The sequence below is a fragment of the Salvelinus sp. IW2-2015 genome, linkage group LG21 (assembly GCF_002910315.2).
Source record: "Salvelinus sp. IW2-2015 linkage group LG21, ASM291031v2, whole genome shotgun sequence".
NCBI lineage: Eukaryota > Metazoa > Chordata > Actinopteri > Salmoniformes > Salmonidae > Salvelinus > Salvelinus sp. IW2-2015.
In genome coordinates, this window is record NC_036861.1 from 1,595,339 (window position 1) to 1,612,622 (window position 17,284).

The 17,284-nt window shown below is 41.1% G+C and overlaps 1 protein-coding gene across 1 annotated transcript; it reads right to left on the reverse strand.

Annotated features, from left to right (window-relative positions):
* Positions 1-308: 308 nt before the first annotated feature.
* On the reverse strand, positions 309-16,865 carry LOC111982253 (collagen alpha-1(IX) chain). Its single transcript, XM_024013797.3, has 32 exons — positions 16,608-16,865; positions 15,941-16,015; positions 15,725-15,763; positions 15,572-15,634; positions 14,063-14,116; positions 13,800-13,835; positions 9,927-9,950; positions 9,765-9,818; positions 9,565-9,618; positions 9,257-9,289; positions 9,058-9,114; positions 8,872-8,925; positions 8,725-8,778; positions 8,504-8,557; positions 8,218-8,271; positions 8,026-8,079; positions 7,800-7,853; positions 7,561-7,614; positions 7,404-7,457; positions 7,247-7,291; positions 7,091-7,144; positions 6,890-6,943; positions 6,462-6,515; positions 4,467-4,538; positions 4,344-4,379; positions 4,048-4,092; positions 3,935-3,967; positions 3,386-3,532; positions 2,639-2,693; positions 2,313-2,501; positions 2,015-2,092; positions 309-1,825 (listed from the first exon to the last, which is right to left on the reverse strand). The coding sequence occupies exons 1-32, from the start codon at positions 16,680-16,682 to the stop codon at positions 1,620-1,622; spliced, it is 2,064 nt and encodes a 687-aa protein (XP_023869565.1). The 5' UTR covers positions 16,683-16,865; the 3' UTR covers positions 309-1,619.
* Positions 16,866-17,284: the final 419 nt, after the last annotated feature.

Consider the following 17,284-nt stretch of genomic DNA (forward strand, 5'->3'; position numbering starts at 1 on the left):
CAGCATTGGCACTAACAGAGTCAGATCTGTCTATGGGACTGCTGACTGGAACTGCAGAGAAAGAGGCAGATTACATACTGTTTCATAGAAGATCATGAGAAACCAATTCAGCTGATGAAAGAGTTATGCTAGAATATTTCCAAAAAACATGACTAACTACAAAAATAAGCTGTGAGCAGTCATGGTAGAGGTTTTCCCATGGTAAACAGCTTTAAACTGATAATGTAAGTTTACTTCATTTAGTGACACATAACTTGCCATAATTAAGGTATACTTAAGTGCCTTGGGTTTAAATGAGAAGCGTGGGCTCAATTACAGGACAGTCCTTTATTGATTCAACCCTCCCCAACCTCGTTACATGTCCCTCAGGGCATACTTAATAACAATCTTCTTCTGCATAGGATAACTATAGTCTAATGCACAAAGACAAATGGCATTTTCAGCAAATTAATCAATTACTTTTATGGAGATGTTTTTTAAATGGCTGTTGGTAACACCCTAGATATGGTGACAGTCAAGCTTGCTAGTGTCCCCTTGTGGCTATATTTATACCATAGGCCATTCAATGATTTGAGTCTGTAGAACTCTGCATGCCTCAGAAAATGTCTCTGTAAGGCCCACTGGAGATGTGTGAAATTAGCCGAAAAACATGTTGCTGGATTTTCATTGTAGTCTTTCATACAAAACATGCAAGACTTTATCAAAATGTGTTTATTTTCTCTTTTGTACAACCTTTGATGTCACCTCCGACTTTTATAATAAATAAGAATGGCATATACAATTTCTACATATGTCTTCAAACAACACTGCCCTCCTAGTTCTCTCATCACAAAAACAGTCATCATGACAAAGAAAATCATACGTCAGGAAGACGCTAAAGCATAGGGGTTGGTGAGTGTATATGCAACAAAGATACTCGCAAACAAATGAAAGTCATTGAACCAACAGTATACCGGTAATTTGTATGAAAGCTCGGTATTGACACTAATACATAAACATACAGAATTCAGTGAATTAAAAATGGTTGGCACATTGTCGCTTAAAGCACAGTTAGTCTGGTCTGTTGGGGTTTTAACTTGGTTCATATTTAACAAAAAACAAAGCCTACAGTACCCAATAATATCACAATTAGTTTGCCCCAAAAATGTAATGCTCCTTTTATTTTACAGTACAAAGATGGCAAAAGCTAGAGCTGAGGTAAAAAAAAAACGTTGCTAAACTTTGTCAGAGGGATAGGGGTGTTCCAACAGCTAAGGAATACTGAAATGCATTTTAGAGGGGTGTAACAAAACAATAAAACAAAATACAAACAAACAGTCAAAACACATCAAACAAAGTCATGTTTCTTCCACAGGGTTGGGGGTACATTTTCATCTCATTTCAATTTGAATTCATTCAAATCAGGAAGTTAACGGAAATTCCAATTCTATTCCAATTTCCTGCTTTTCAATGAGAAACATTTCAATTTCAGTTTACTTCCTGAATTGACTGAATTTAAATGGAATTGACCTCAACCCTGATCTTCCGTGGCGTGTTAGTAAGTTCCTCCATTAGTCTCTTAATAGTTTGGTCCCTGTGGCCCCTCAGTTCAGGGACCCGTTGGGTCTCCGACTCACATCTTATTCCTCATTTGGCCCCTTCATGCCGGAATCTTTTGCCGATATCGGTGACGCCACCATAGGAAGGATGCACTGTGACGACTCGCAGTAGCCGTTGAGGCCAGGACGACCAGGAGACCCTGGAACGCCGGGAATACCGGGAACGCCGCGTGGCCCTCTCTCGCCGTCGCGGCCGTCTGTGCCATAGGCGGCTCTACCGTGATCACCTGTGGATAGAGTGGTCGGTTGAGACTTGTACATGAATGTGGAACTGCTAAAAAGCTAGCTAGACATGTTATAGCTGAGCATATAGAGACTTGGCGCATATTGAGTTAGCACAGTGGTTATGGCTATAGCCTTCATTATTATGGTGTGGGCGTGTAGCCTTACAATACTCTTGTGACTGGTATCTTTACCTGGCAGACCGGGTGCTCCAGGTGCTCCTTTAACCCCTCTCGCTGTGGGTCCTCTGTCTCCTCTGTCGCCCGTGTCACCTACGCAGGACATATACATGATCATCAATTCAAGTGACGTTTAGGGATGCAGGATGGTTGTAGTGAACTTCACTTGTGATGGCACAAACAATTCTAATTATTCAAATGGGGATCATGACACTACTGCTACCAGCCTGCTTCAGCCAACTTGTCATTGTCTTAACAAACTAGGCCATAATATTACATTTCGGATATATTTCCACCATCTTTAGAGACTCACCTTTGGGCCCTTTGCGACCCAGTAGTCCTGGAGGTCCTTTGAGACCTGGCAGTCCTCTGGTCCCGTCCAGTCCTGGGTAGCCGTTCACTCCGGAGGGGCCTGCTGGACCAGGGGGGCCAGGAGGACCTGGCAGTCCAGAGATGCCTGTCTCAGGCCTCCTCAGGCTGGCTGCTAGCTGGGCTAGCTGCTCTATGGCACAGGAAGGGAAAAGGATGGGGGGGGTCAATTCAATGAAACCTATGGACCTGCCTTATCAGATGTGATGGGTTCAGTAATGGTCAATATCAAATGGATAAGAGTTTGATATGAAAATGATCTTGACTTACCTTGCATTACCCTCATGCAAACTTGTGTGATGTGTGTATCGCTTGGTTTTTTCCCCTGGGAAAACAGGTGGTTGTTGAGAGAATTGTGGTGTTAACCGGTATCTAATGCTATTCATAGCTAGCTACACAGGCTTTTTTTGTGAAATGTCTTAGCCCAGGGACATACTTAAAGAGATTCTCTGGTACTTTTGCAAACTCTTTAGCCAGTAGTTCTGAATGTAGCGCTCATGAGTCAAAAGTGGTCCACGAAAATGGCCTACTATGTTACGTGTGCAGATAAGTGCAACACGTCATTGATCTCTCTCTYGCTCTGCTGTGTGTGCCTCTTGCTAGCTGTCACTCAAATGGCGCGGGGCTGAAGCTCATTGGCTAGAACTCAAATTGCTAGGGGGCTGGCCCACATGGGGGAATATGTAGGGAAAATGGAGCAGCATAGCTTCCAGAAAAACAGTCGCTTTCAAAACGAGGAATTTCGTGACTAATTGAGGTAAGACCGTCATTCTCATAGATTACGCATGTATGAACTACACATTGACACATACAGCCCAAAACGGGAGGTTTAAAAAAGACTTAGTAGACGCCAAAGTTCGGGAGCATGTCTTTAACACAGGGCAAAGACATCATGTGAATTCTGCTGTCTCCTCCAGTCTAGTCCATATGAGTGCAGTACTAGGAAACAGCTCTTTTTGACTCCTGCTCTGTTTCAGGCCCTCAGATGGTTAATTGGTTAATTGTTAAAGGGCCTACCGCTGGCCCCTGTGTCCCTGTCAGTCCTGGTACCCCTCTGTCTCCCTGCATGCCACGTGGTCCAGGTTGGCCCGGCTTGCCCTCTGGGCCTGGTATGCCCCGGCCGCCCTCCGGCCCTTTGTTTCCAGTCTCTCCTGGTCTGCCCGTCTGAAAACAGCGACAGAGCGCGACACAATGGCATTCAGCATTCATTCAAAACAAAAGGTAAAATTGGATTACACAGACTGGACCATTGGGAGGATAGACAATGCTGTCCGTCTAGGTCTAGGATCATGTGTTTCAGGCATGTAGTCCTACAGTGTGCAAGGCTTTCTTTTGGCATGGCGCAAACACTGTGAAGTGATTCAGTAATGAGAAATGATGATGCTCACGTGTACGTGACCTCTAGCATTAGACAGCTCTATGAAGCTGTGGCATCTAATCATGATGAGTCCTCCATGATTTTGGGACGAACAGGTATCACATTATGTGTACTGGACATACTGTAATTGGCCTAGTCCATGTCAACAGAGAGCTGTAGCAGTAAGCGATGCTATAAACTGGACTCACCGATCCTTTCTCTCCTGGCTCCCCTTCGTCACCCTATAGTAAAACAGAATCAGTACTCTTTCACTTTCAAACAAATGTTGGGCACAGCAACGTTTTTTTCTTTATTTACTCACAAAGTCCCCTCTGTCTCCCGCTGTGCCCTCTGAACCTGCTTCTCCCTAAATCAACGAGTAAAATGTCTTTGTTAGGGAAAACACATGTCTTACAGGATCATTAACACGTATCCATCCCAAGTTGGCCTTGGTGGGGCCTTCTGTACTCTTCTGGTAGCTCCTAGTGCTTGATGTTACTCATTTGAATTCACTCCATTCATCTTCTTCCATCATTTGATGGCTACATAGAATATGGTCACCTCCCTTATGCAGGAATGTACTCTTCGGTCGGTTGAGATGGTATTGATAGAACTTACTTGTTCTCCTTGAGCACCGGTCAAACCGATTGCACCCTGGAGAGATAGGAATAGGAAAATTATATTTTGCTTTTACACATGAATTTCTGCTTCTGCTTTTGCGGTACCTTTTCTATTCCTTACCCTGTCTCCATTCTGTCCAACCAGGCCGGCAGGGCCAGGCAAACCAAGAAGCCCGAGATCCCCTTTACCTCCCTGTAAATAAATAAATAAATAAATAAATATACACACACACTTAAAAAACTCGAACACAGTGGATTGCCTGTGCAACGCTCCAACCTCCCCCCTCGCCTTCAGCTGACTACATTTGCACCCCAAAAAAAATGTTTGCTGGGAAAAAAAACGTGTCTAAACGGGTGAGCTGGAAAAGGTATTGGGGGCACACTCCACGAGACCTTTTTTGAAGTGTGGGTACTGATTGTGGCATACTCTCGGCCGACTGGTTTAAGGAATTCCTGGGAAACAGAGGGTTCTTTCAGGCTTTTTCAGCCTATTTTCCTGGCCTGAATCCTCCTCTCTGAAGAAATACCCATGGGCCCATTGACCAGTTTAACAAGACTCCATTCATGCCCCCTCATCGGTGGATTACAGTATTACTGCAGTCTGGAGGCTTATAAATGGGTGCCACTCTCAATATGAGAGAGCATATGGCTCCACTTCCTTGGAGTGGGTTTGCTCTTAGGCACTGGCAGTCAGCTTGGTTGATCTGAATATTTACTATGGTAACTATGCCCATGTTAAATGGTATATGTATGGAATGATAGCAGATAATAGCGATACACACTTAGTGTACAAAACATTAAGAACACCTTCCTAATATTGAGTTGCACCCCCTGTTTTGCCTTCAGAACAGCCTCAATTAATCTAGGGCATGGACTCTACAAGGTGTCGAAAGCATTCCACAGGGATGCTGGCCCATGTTGACTCCAATGCTTCCCACAGTTGTGTCAAGTTGGCTGGATATTTAAATAAATATCCTTTGGATGGTCAACCATTCTTGATACACACGGGAAACTGTGAGCGTGAAAAACTCACACTGGTGCGCCTGGCACCTACTACCATACCCTGGTCAAAGGCACTTAAGTCTTCTGCTTCCATTCACCCTCTGAATGGCACACATACACAATCCATGTCTCAAGGCTTAAAAATCATCTTTAACCTGTCTCTTCCCTTCATCTACACTGATTGAAGTGGATTTAACAAGTGACATCATGATCATAGCGTTCACCTGGATTCACCTGTCAGCCTATGTCATGGAAAGAGAAGGTTTCTAATGTTTTGTACACTTAGTGCATTGTTTACACTGATTTTATGTCATATATAAAATAGCAAAAGATTGTTGGTATGGATGGTGTGCGCTTGTGTTATTTGCACTCTGCGGTGTCCTATCCAATAAAGGTAGGGCAGGAAAGACAGTGGTAATGAAAATAACATATGAGAAAGTAATCATAAATAATTAAATATCCAATTACATCACATCATTTTAATGGCCACCCTAGTAAATTTTGAGAGACCAGCAATCGACTTGTTCTCCCACACAGCACATGATCCTAAAAAGGTCATTTATTTCATACTCTTTGTTTTCTTCTTCCTCCTCTTTCACACCGTCTTCATCATGTTCTTGTCTTCCTCTTCTTTCCCCACCACAGTATCATCATAATCCATCACATTGCAAACCACAAAATCCTGTTCTGTATTCCGAATTGAACTGGCTTCACTCCGATATTTCCTTGTCTRCATCTTACCTTACCAATCCTTGYATTTTCTCACAACAAAGTYTGATGACTGGAGCACCACAGGGTTCTGTGCTTGGTCACTTGGTCATCACTTCCCATGGCTTTTCCCATCATTCTTGTGCAGAAGATGCTCAACTCCCTCTATTCTTCCACCTGTTTTCTACCCAGGTTACAGATTTCACCAGCATCTTAGCCTAGTTCATTTGTATGTTTCAAGTTCATTGGTCAGTTTGATAATCATGGTTCATACCGTGGTAATTGTATGGATGTTTGCAACAAATTGTCAAATGCTTTATTCATTGTGGTTCATGATACATATAATGGGCTTGTTTTGGGGCTATGAGTATGTCAGTTATATTGGTCTGTTGGGCTGTTGACTTACCCTGGGTCCTGGTGCCCCTGCAGGTCCGTCTGGGCCACGCACTCCTCTTTCACCCTACAGCGAAACAAGAGAAGAATAGTAGGGAGTTATAGAGCAGAAATTGTGGCTAGTGGTCCAAGACCTTCCCAAATGAATCACATGAAGTTCTGAGCTTGTTGAACAATGCTTATAGTACAATAGAGCAAAGGTTGTGCGTGGCAATAGAGTTCAAATGCTTTGTGCTGATCTTGTTAATTCTATTGTTCAGTTATTTAGCTCACGCCTTTATCCCTAATTCCCTAACCCTAAAAGGGTCGCTAAATCACACAGCTCCAAATTATTTATTCAAACTGCTGAAGTTCATACAAGACCTTGAAAAGAGTAATCCAACTTGATAGTGGTTTATGGCTTTCTCACAGTGAATCACATATACTATAGAACATACTCACTGGTCCACCTCTTGCTCCGACAGGTCCCACCTCTCCCTGCTCGCCACGTTCCCCCTGTAAACAAAGCAAGTCACCATGAGATCTCTCATGCTACTGGTGCAAGTATGAAAGGGATTTACGTATACCGTGTCAAAGTATTTTGTTTCATCACTGTCAATTCATGTGATTTAATATTCATCATTAGACTTTCTCTTGACTTACTGATTTCCCAGGAGACCCCATTAGTCCTACAGAACCGGGGTCGCCAGAGTTACCCTAGTAACAAAGAGAGGAAAACATAAGATTCTCTACAATAGAGATTCATATACTGTATGGTCAATAACTGGTTTTATTCATACATTTGAAATATTCCCCTACCATCTCGCCACTTTGTCCTTTTGGACCATAAGCGCCTGGCAAACCCTATGGCGAGAATCACATCAAAACAAATGAACAACCAAACAAACCCGAACAAATACAAATCTAGAATGGATATGATGAATCAGAGATGCTAGGGGTCAGAGGTCACACTTACAGGGAGTCCTTGGAGCCCAGCATCACCTGGACTGCCAACTTTCCCAGTAATACCCTTAAAATTATAGAAAAAAAAACAACAGCATGTCAATCTTACTTATTTCCTGTATGTACATCCTCATTTATCCTATGTCTTTGAACAGCAGTTTGAGCTGTACCTTAGATGCTGGCAATCCGGGAATTCCTTCACGTCCATCGGGCCCAGCTAGACCCTGTCCATGGGAGAAAGAACAGGGAAGTTGAGCGTTAAAAAAAGAAGATTAGCTTCATGGCATGTGTATTGAGTCAGCTGTATGGAGTCCATGAACATAAGCTCATGCTGTGTGTAACGTCATAGATGAGATGTTAGTCGATAATAAATCAGATTTGTTAAGGCTGTGGTGTGTACAATACTTACAGGCTCCCCTTTGCCCCCTGGAAGGCCCCTTATTCCTTGTGGCCCTCGGGCCCCCTGCAAAACAACACACAGTGAGTAAAAGTCTTTATACTGTACATTATTTGCTTTTGAAAGTGAATGACCATGTGCTCTGTTGTTCTGCAGTGATAATATAACAGTAATAATAATAATGATGATATAACAGTGATAATATATTTGTATGATGGTGTGATGTTTTAGTACTTACTTGACCACCGTTTGGTCCAGTCTCGCCCACTAATCCTCTTTGGCCCACGTCACCCTAAAAAAGAAAAACACCTTTTTTAAACCAAAATAGTAGAATATAAGTTGAGATGTTACTGTAATGTGAGTGGTGGCAAAGAGGTCATGATGAAAAGGAGGTGAACGTCACGGTGTTAAAAAGAAGACAGGCACTTACTGAGCCACCCTGAATTCCCTGGGGACCGAGATCTCCAAACGTTCCACGTGGTCCCTGTTATCAAACACATTTCAGATGTCAAATATACGTTTTTTTAATGCATTTACTAGTGTGCTCAAACATAAGTTGTGGGATGTTGAGGTTTGGCAGTGCTGAAACAGGCCAAGCTGAAGTAATTTTTACAGCAATATTGCACCCGCTGAGGATGGCAGTAACATACAGTACATAGCTCATCTTGGACATTCATCCTATGATGTCAAGCAACGTGTGACCTCATGACCCTTACCCTGTCACCTTTGAGGCCCATCATGCCTGTTATTCCCCTGGGTCCCCCTTGGCCCTAAAATCACTCAGCAGAGGGAGAATAGTGTGAGAGTGAGATAGAGAGAAAAAGAGAGAGAGGAAGAAGCCATTTTCAATTTWAAAAAATACATGTCTCATAGCCACATTGTGAATGGCACATTCATATTGATACAGATTTGTGAGAGAAATATTCAAATATTTTACTGGTAGTCCTTGAGCTCCCATCTCGCCCTCTCCTGCCTGGTCTCCTTCTTCTCCCTGTAGAAAACATCAAACAAATATCACAATCATTATTATTGACCTTATTGTATTTGTTGATATTCTATCTAGATAAAAAGGGGGAGAGGTTACCTTGTGTCCTTGCTTTCCAGGCTCACCAGACTCTCCTTTTACCCCTTTGTGGCCCTAAAGAGAAACCATATAATGTTACAGCTATATGCAARCYAGTTTCAMTGACAAGATACAGCATCAACATCTATAGYATWTTAGTATCAAYGASMAACCRTAGTATAGTATRAGTATTTGTTATATAGTCACCTTCATGCCTGGGAGGCCAGAATATCCGTTAAGRCCAGAAGGACAGGWATTGGGACACTGAAAARCACAAGTAAAGCCTATTTGAGGTCATCTAAGAGCCCTGCCACAGGGGGGCTCCGCTGAAAAGTTCCCCATCGTCAGCATCAGGGTACACATGCATAGCTGTGGTGCCCTTAAAGGAAACTTGTGAACGCCTTACCAGGTCTTCCCCCTTATACACGCCAGGAAGACCCTGAGGAGAAAAAGAGAAAAACACAATTAATTACATTTCTGTCTTTGAAGTTATTGTCGGCGAAACTGGGGCTGGTTGTCATACAGGTTGGTTGTTGCAGTGCTCTTAAAAAATGTACAGGATGCTGTAAATTGGCTGTCTCCCCTTYGATACTTTTCATGGCACACAGAACTATGCAGCTATTACATCACATGGGACTCACGTGGGTTTTCAACTGTACTAAGGATGACAACACTAATATGGGACTAAATGATCATGAAAATAACTATATTTACCCTGGGCCCTGCAGGTCCGGGAAACCCCACTGGCCCCCTCCTTCCCAGTGATCCCTAGAAATAATAATAATACGTTTACAAGTAAATGAACGCAATAATTTAACAAGTTAGAAGTATTGACTGCAGGGCTTCCAAAAAGTTGGAAGCCCTGTGTATCTAGCCATCATTTTCTAAATGTTAAAAAAGCAGTCAGTACTCACTGGGGTTCCGACTTTGCCAAGCTCGCCCACCAACCCTTGTGCACCAGCTGCTCCCTGTCAGCAGAACAAAATGGACATGACACAGAACTAATGTACTGTATTCTCTTGTATTTACATACATTCTTCCTTATTCAGGTGTGGGACCAATAGTAAAGCACTCACATCAGGCCCATCAGGTCCCTCGCCCTGTGGGAGACAAGAGAGAATTCATGGAGAGGCTTCAAGGTGTAAAACTGAGGTAAAAATGCATTTGTCTGTATAAACAAGTTAATCAATGCAGTAACAAGGGTACAGTAATAAAAGGCACAATTTTAAACAATTCCATTTCAATAAATCAGTCCTTATAGTATGTCATACCCTTATAATTGTCATATCCTAGGTGGGCGTATTCATTTCATATATGATTTCAGATCAACTAATGGGTGTGTGTGTACAATTCTTATAAAGGTGTGTTATGCTGAGTTCAGAACATCTCATAATTTTGCAAATACCAGCATACAACTGTGGAAAATACACTGGTAATTACTAGTGGGAAACTCATCTATTATCCCCGTGCTCCGAGGTTTTCACTTGCACCTCTCTAGTGTCATTTGTCAACAAACAAGACAGCAAGCATTGCGGCATCTTCAGCAGTTGTTGTTTATGGTAAGAAAAAAATACACATTGTTGATAGAAAATGTATTCTGTTCATCTTCCTTTTGATTTAGAAAGTGAAAGCAGCTCAAGATATACTTTTTATGGGCAAAAATTTGCTAAACAATCACAAGCCTTCTAATGATCTCCATGTTTGATAGTATTTCCCAAAATGTGAATGCACCCAAATCGTATTTCTAAATCCACAACTGGTAATTACCACCTTCACACTTGGTTATGAACGCAGCATTAGACGATTTTATGGGTGTGTCCTATCGTTATATGTTTCTTGAGAGGGAGTAGCCTTTTCCAGATGTCCAGTCATTTCAGTGGATGGGTAAGACAAGTCCTTAGAGGGGATGGTCCCATCCTTATGGTAGAATAATAATCCACTGAAACAAGTGAGGTCGATCCCTTTCCAGATTATGTTTGGTCATTTCTGCATGATTACCATATAGGCTACAGTTGAAGTCGGAAGTTTACATATACTTAGGTTGGAGTCATTAAAACTCATTTTTCAACCACTCCACAAATTTCTTGTTAACAAACTATAGTTTTGGCAAGTCGGTTAGGACATCTACTTTGTGCATGACATAAGTAATTTTTCCAACAGTTGTTTACAGACAGATTATTTAACTTATAATTCACTGTATCACAATTCCAGTGGGTCAGAAGTTTACATACACTAAGTTGACTGTGCCTTTAAACAGCTTGGAAAATTCCAGAAAATGATGCCATGGCTTTAGAAGCTTCTGATAGGCTAATTGACATAATTTGAGTCAATTGGAGGTGTACCCGTGGATGTATTTCAAGGCCTACCTTCAAACTCAGTGCCTCTTTGCTTGACATCATGTGAAAATGAAAAGAAATCAGCCAAGACCTCAGAAAGAAATTGTAGACCTATAACAAGTCCTATATCGACATAACCTGAAAGGCCGCTCAGCAAGGAAGAAGCCACTGCTCCAAAACTGCCATAAAAAAGCCAGACTACGGTTTGCAACTGCACATGGGGACAAAGATTGTACTTTTTGGAGAAATGTCCCCTGGTCTGATGAAACAAAAATAGAATTGTTTTCCCATAATGCCCATCGTTATGTTTGGAGGAAAAAGGGGGAGGCTTGCAAGCCAAAGAACACCATCCCAACCGTGAAGCATGGGGGTGGCAACATCATGTTGTGGGGGTGCTTTACTGCAGGAGGGACTGGTGCGCTTCACAAAATAGATGGCAACATGAGAAATAAAAATTATGTGGATATATTGAAGCAACATCTCAAGACATCAGTCAGGAAGTTAAAGCTTGGTCGCAAATGGGTCTTCCAAATGGACAATGACCCCAAGCATATGTCATGACGTTGGCCTGTGGGTGAAGTTTATGACCCCCCCTATAAATACCTTTCTCCCTTTCCTCTCTCTTGACTCTTCAGAAGGACTCTTGAAAAGCCTTTGATAAACATATAGAGTCTGGGRAAATTAAAAGGTGGGGGRAAAGGAACCATATTTTGGTAATCCAACCAGTTGAAAATATGCGTTGATACTTAATGAATATAATGATAGGATGACATAAACTGTATCTTGGAAAGTCTACACATTATAGTTATCAGATTCACATGTAATTGTTGTGCAATTTAAATGTTTAAATATGAAACTATTTGTGAAAAGATTAAATGTAATTTTAGCTTCTAAATGAGAGAATTTGGTTTTCATAAGGTTAAAGCTCTGCTCACTCAGTGGCCCCGCCCATGTGAAGAGACATTGGTTATAAACTATGAAACACGCCCTTCTCTCTCCTCCTATACAAAGCCTTTGATGAAAATGTAACTTTGTGTTCTGAGGACTAGAGGATGACGGTCCCCCACGTTGAAAGGGCTCAGATAATAACCTAATGAAATTAGCATCGAATTTCAACGTGAAGATGACAATCAACACGCCGAAAGAAGGAATTTAGACTATACCAGCCAGAATATAGCATGAGCTAAAAGTATGGCAACTTGGTATGAACTTTGAACTCTTATTCACTCCAGAAGTGATACCTACTAGCCGTTGAGTTAGCAGCGGCCGCTGTAAACGTGGGCTAGGAAAGGACGGACGACGTATCCAGTCTACCACACAACGACGATACTACAACGTATCCAGTTTACCACCAGAGACACTCTTCAAAGGACAAGGAAGATCTCTGTTGGGCAACACGGCCTTCCATCTACAACCAAACTATTGAAGCGCAGCTCAATATTTATTGCATTTTCCTTTTCCAAATGGGTGGTTAGAATGCATAAGATTCTGTATTTACGATAGCATAGCTTCTCCCTTTGTTCTTCAGTCCTCCTGCGCTTTCATTTAAGCCCAACCCCCTCTCTTTGTGTAACCAGCCGTCGTACAGGTTCCGTCCCCCAGGGACGTTTTCTTGTAGTACATAATTAGTAATCAATGTATGATCCATTCTGTGTTTATGTAATTCTGTATGATTATTTAGGTATTTAGTAAATAAATAATTATACTAAAGTATAGTTTGCTGATTCAACTTGTTAGCCAGGGTTCGTGAAGATAACGTGAAGATGAAGAAGATTTATTTAATTTACCACTTTCAGATGAGACTAAACAAGGTGACGATTAAATATTGACTGCTATTGATGTAAAAGATTACCAGGTCTTTAAGAGTTTATTCGGAAGATAACTGCTCTATAAACATTATGTTGTGGTGCCCCGACTTTCTAGTTAATTACATTTACATGATTAGCTTAATCAGGTAATATTAATTACAGGGAAATTATTTTATAGAATAGCATGTCATATCACTTAATCCGGCATAGCCAAAGACACGACACATACTTCCAAAGTTGTGGCAAAATGGCTTAAGGACAACAAAGTCAAGGTATTGGAGTGGCCATCACAAAGCCCTGACCTCAATCCCATTGAAAATTTGTGGGCAGAACTGAAAAATTGTGTGCGAGCAAGAAGGCCTACAAACCTGACTCAGTTACACCAGGAGGAATGGGCCTAAAATCACCCAACTTATTGTGGGAAGCTTGTGGAAGGCTACCTGAAATGTTTGACCCAAGTAAAAAAATGTAAAGGCAATGCTACCAAATACTAATCGAGTGTATGTAAACTTCTGACCCACTGGGAATGTGATGAAAGAAATAAAAGCTGAAATAAATAATTATCTCTACTATTATTCTGACATTTCACATTCTTAAAATAAAGTGGTGATCCTAACTGACCTAAAACAGGGAATTTTTTCGAGGATTAAATATCAGGAATTGTGAAAAACTGAGTTTAAATGTATTTGGCTAAGGTGTATGTAAACTTCCGACTTCAACTGTATGTCATAATGAACAATATCCCTATTACATCCCTATTATACATTCATTCTGTTAACACATTTAGTTAACCATGCTTACTTACAATCTCCCCGACTTCCCCAGCCTCTCCGGATTCACCCTGATAGAGAAGCACACAAGATGGTTGGTGATGACAATAACATGGCAGCGAAATAATCTCAACCTTTCATTGCTTTGGAGCATACTGATATTTTCTCATTCATACTCTTCTGACCAGCCTCCACACACTGAGTACTGAGAGTGTATATACATTATATTTCAACAATATAGATAATAGACAGATAGGAAGGTTCTGGATACATTTGATTTCAAATAAAGAAAACGTACTTTTGGTCCAGGAGGCCCATCTGGGCCGAGATCTCCAACAGGTCCAGTGACACCCTATAGAGAAAACAAAGCTCATATCAACCACACAGAAATATGAATGTCCATGAGTAAACTATATAAAACGTCAATATGTGTCTTATACCCTCCAATGAAAGAAGTAATTTCATGCTCGTTACCCATTCTTAGTGTGATATTTTATATTTTGTTCTTTACAAGTATTCAATGGGACTCCTGGGAAATTTTAAAAGGACATGATTGTGAAAATATTCATTAGAAACAATCCATCCATTCCTCAATTCCTGAAATAAATTGATTTCAAATAGAACTGTTCCAACACTGAGTTGCTGACACAGTACTCTCTGAGATCACCATCAGTAACAGGGTTGCCTTACTTCAAGGCAATATTACTGTAAATCTGATTTCCATAATAACATTTGCGTTTGATAAACACAAAGGAAGGTTTGTAATCCAAATTATGGAAGGCATCTCAATTGAGACTACTCTTATATTCTGCGTTTGTATCTTGAAGATAATATATTACACAGTATGTGATCAATGCTCTAACTAAACAATGTACTAACTAAACCATTGCATATTTAGTCTACATAAAAGTAAATTTCATCATTGACATTTCATGGATGACGTGTTTCCTGTACAGTAATTTATCAATTATAAGATTAAAATTGGGTGTGTCTTCTCTCACACTGTTTAGCCCCTCCTCTTCCACCAGCTACATAAACCATAGGAGGTCACTTAACTAAGCTAACTAGTCCTCCGCCAAGCTTGAATCAATGGATTGAAAAGAGAAGACGCTCTGAAGTATCCTCTCAAGATCAAGGAACTACTACCACTCTCTAACTAGTCAATAGCTTTGGCAGGCAACAAACAACAGAAATTAGGAATCATTCAAATCAGGAACAGAAAACATTTATTATAGTTCACTACTTGAAGTCAGTGTTATCAAGGTATATGCTATTCCTAAAAATATGATCACTATTCACTAAACAAAAGAGAATAGCGAGCTACCCGGCCAAAACTAGTGCATACCTCAACACACCTGGACACTACCTACTCTGCCAGACACTGTATTCAGCATTATCGCCCAAACGGACAGCACACACATTGTGGCCCTTCTGTTCCACCTTTCCCAGCATACAGTTCTTTCCTGTCAGCCATCACTGGGCGGCCGAATCCCCTGCACCCCCCGACTCACACAAAAGGACCTCTGTTTCTCTGTTTCAGTCAGGAAGCTATTTGAAGCGTTCTCCTCTTCTCTTCTCTAAATACCCAGGTTGATGTATCCCACTGACCCCCCTCCTCCAAACCTTTTGCTCAGGAGCCAATATAAACGACTGACACAGCAGTAGAACCACAGCCCGTTGAGCTTCAGAAGTTACAGATGTTCAATAGACTCAATGAAGTCTGTTATCTGATTTTGCACTAAGCTTATCTGCTTAGGGAGTATGAATGATAAACTGGTTGTAAATGTGTGTATTCTGTGTAACTTACGTCTGCCCCTGGTAGGCCGGGTGTTCCGGGAGTTCCTGGTTTKCCGTCTTCCCCATCAGGGCCCTGGGAACAGAGTGACCATTTCAATACTATGCTAAAATGTATCAACCATTTATTGGTAGGTTATGGCAAAGGAAATGATAGTCCACTCACAGGGCCGCCTTCTATGAAGTTATCGTCCCCTCTGTCTCCCTGAAATGAAATAGAAAAAGGAATGTTTATTTAATAACCATGTAAAAATCCACATTAGGTTGAAAATGATAGAATAACACAATTCATGTTGGTCTGTACCAGGTGAGGTGCTGTACAAAAGATGAGTCTAAAGCCTGAAATGACACAAATAAACAATAAAATATGAAGATATCTCACATCAATGCCATCAACTCCAGGCACTCCTGCTATTCCAGGGGGTCCTGCGGGGCCTCTGAGACCGACCGGGCCCCTCTGTGGATAAATACACAATACATAAATACACCAAATGAAATGTAGCTCCAACTCATGGCTGTTGGCGGTCCGTTGGTCACCTCACACAAAAAGATCCATTGTGTGAAATCAGTCATTTTGTGGGAAGAAAGGTCAAGAAAAGAAAACCACAAGCCTTTATCCACTATACAAGGGACCGCTCTTTAAGTAATTGCATATGTTGAGAATATTTTTGTTGAGATTCCAACCTATTTGTTCCATATGTCAGCATAGGGAGTTATTAGTCCTACACACACCTCTAAATCATGCAGCTATTTACAAAATAAAGAAATAGTCCACTAATAAATAGGTATATTATGGTAGGTCTAATGTATATGTAAACTATATGGTTCAACRAATCTGTAAATGCATATAAGGTGTTTCAAATCATTTGGGAGTCTGAGCATCCCAGCCTATCCCATCCATGGGAAATTCCATCCCAATAACACATGACAATATAATATGAAGAAAAGCAGTCATACATGCCTGTCATACAAACCAGTCATACATTGTAGCTGGCAAACAAATCTATGTGAACCACTTGAGAAGAAAATAACCGTACTTTGTGACTTACCTGAGCAGAGCAAAAAAGGACGATTTGCAATAAAATCACCAGCAATGACTCCCGATATATCCTGGCGCGAGCCATGCTCTTCCCAAAGACAAGAAAGACGCAAAAGTCCCTTTTCCCGGATTAGTTGGGATTTACGGACCACCTGTCAATATTCCCCAACTGAACCCCACAGTAGACTGAAAGGTACCATGTACTATTAAAATTCATGTTTATTCATGATGGACTGGAGAGCTGGAAAGTGGTTGGATGGATGGAAGGTGCGCACAAGGCGAGGGTTTCTCTGTGAGACAAGGGTGGGATTTATAATGTTCTCTCAAGATGTATAAATACCTGCAACTTTCGCTGACTTGTAGTTTGTCAACTAAACGCTTGTATTCCAACAGTTTATTACATATTGTAAAAATAAAAATAAAAAACAAATCCAACCTTTTCCCAAATAGCATAGGATAAAACCTAGCCTGCTTCTGCACAGGTATAACATACAGCATAAATTATGTTGCTGATGCAATCATCAATGCAATATTTCTTCAACATAGAGTTTGTAAATGAGAGAGCAAAATGAATTTAAATCTGTCAGCCTGATTTGATTTTAGACATTGTTGGCGGCCTACAAGAAATAAACGAGAGTGAGATCTATTATTCAACAAACACATATCCCCACTGATTACATTGTCAAT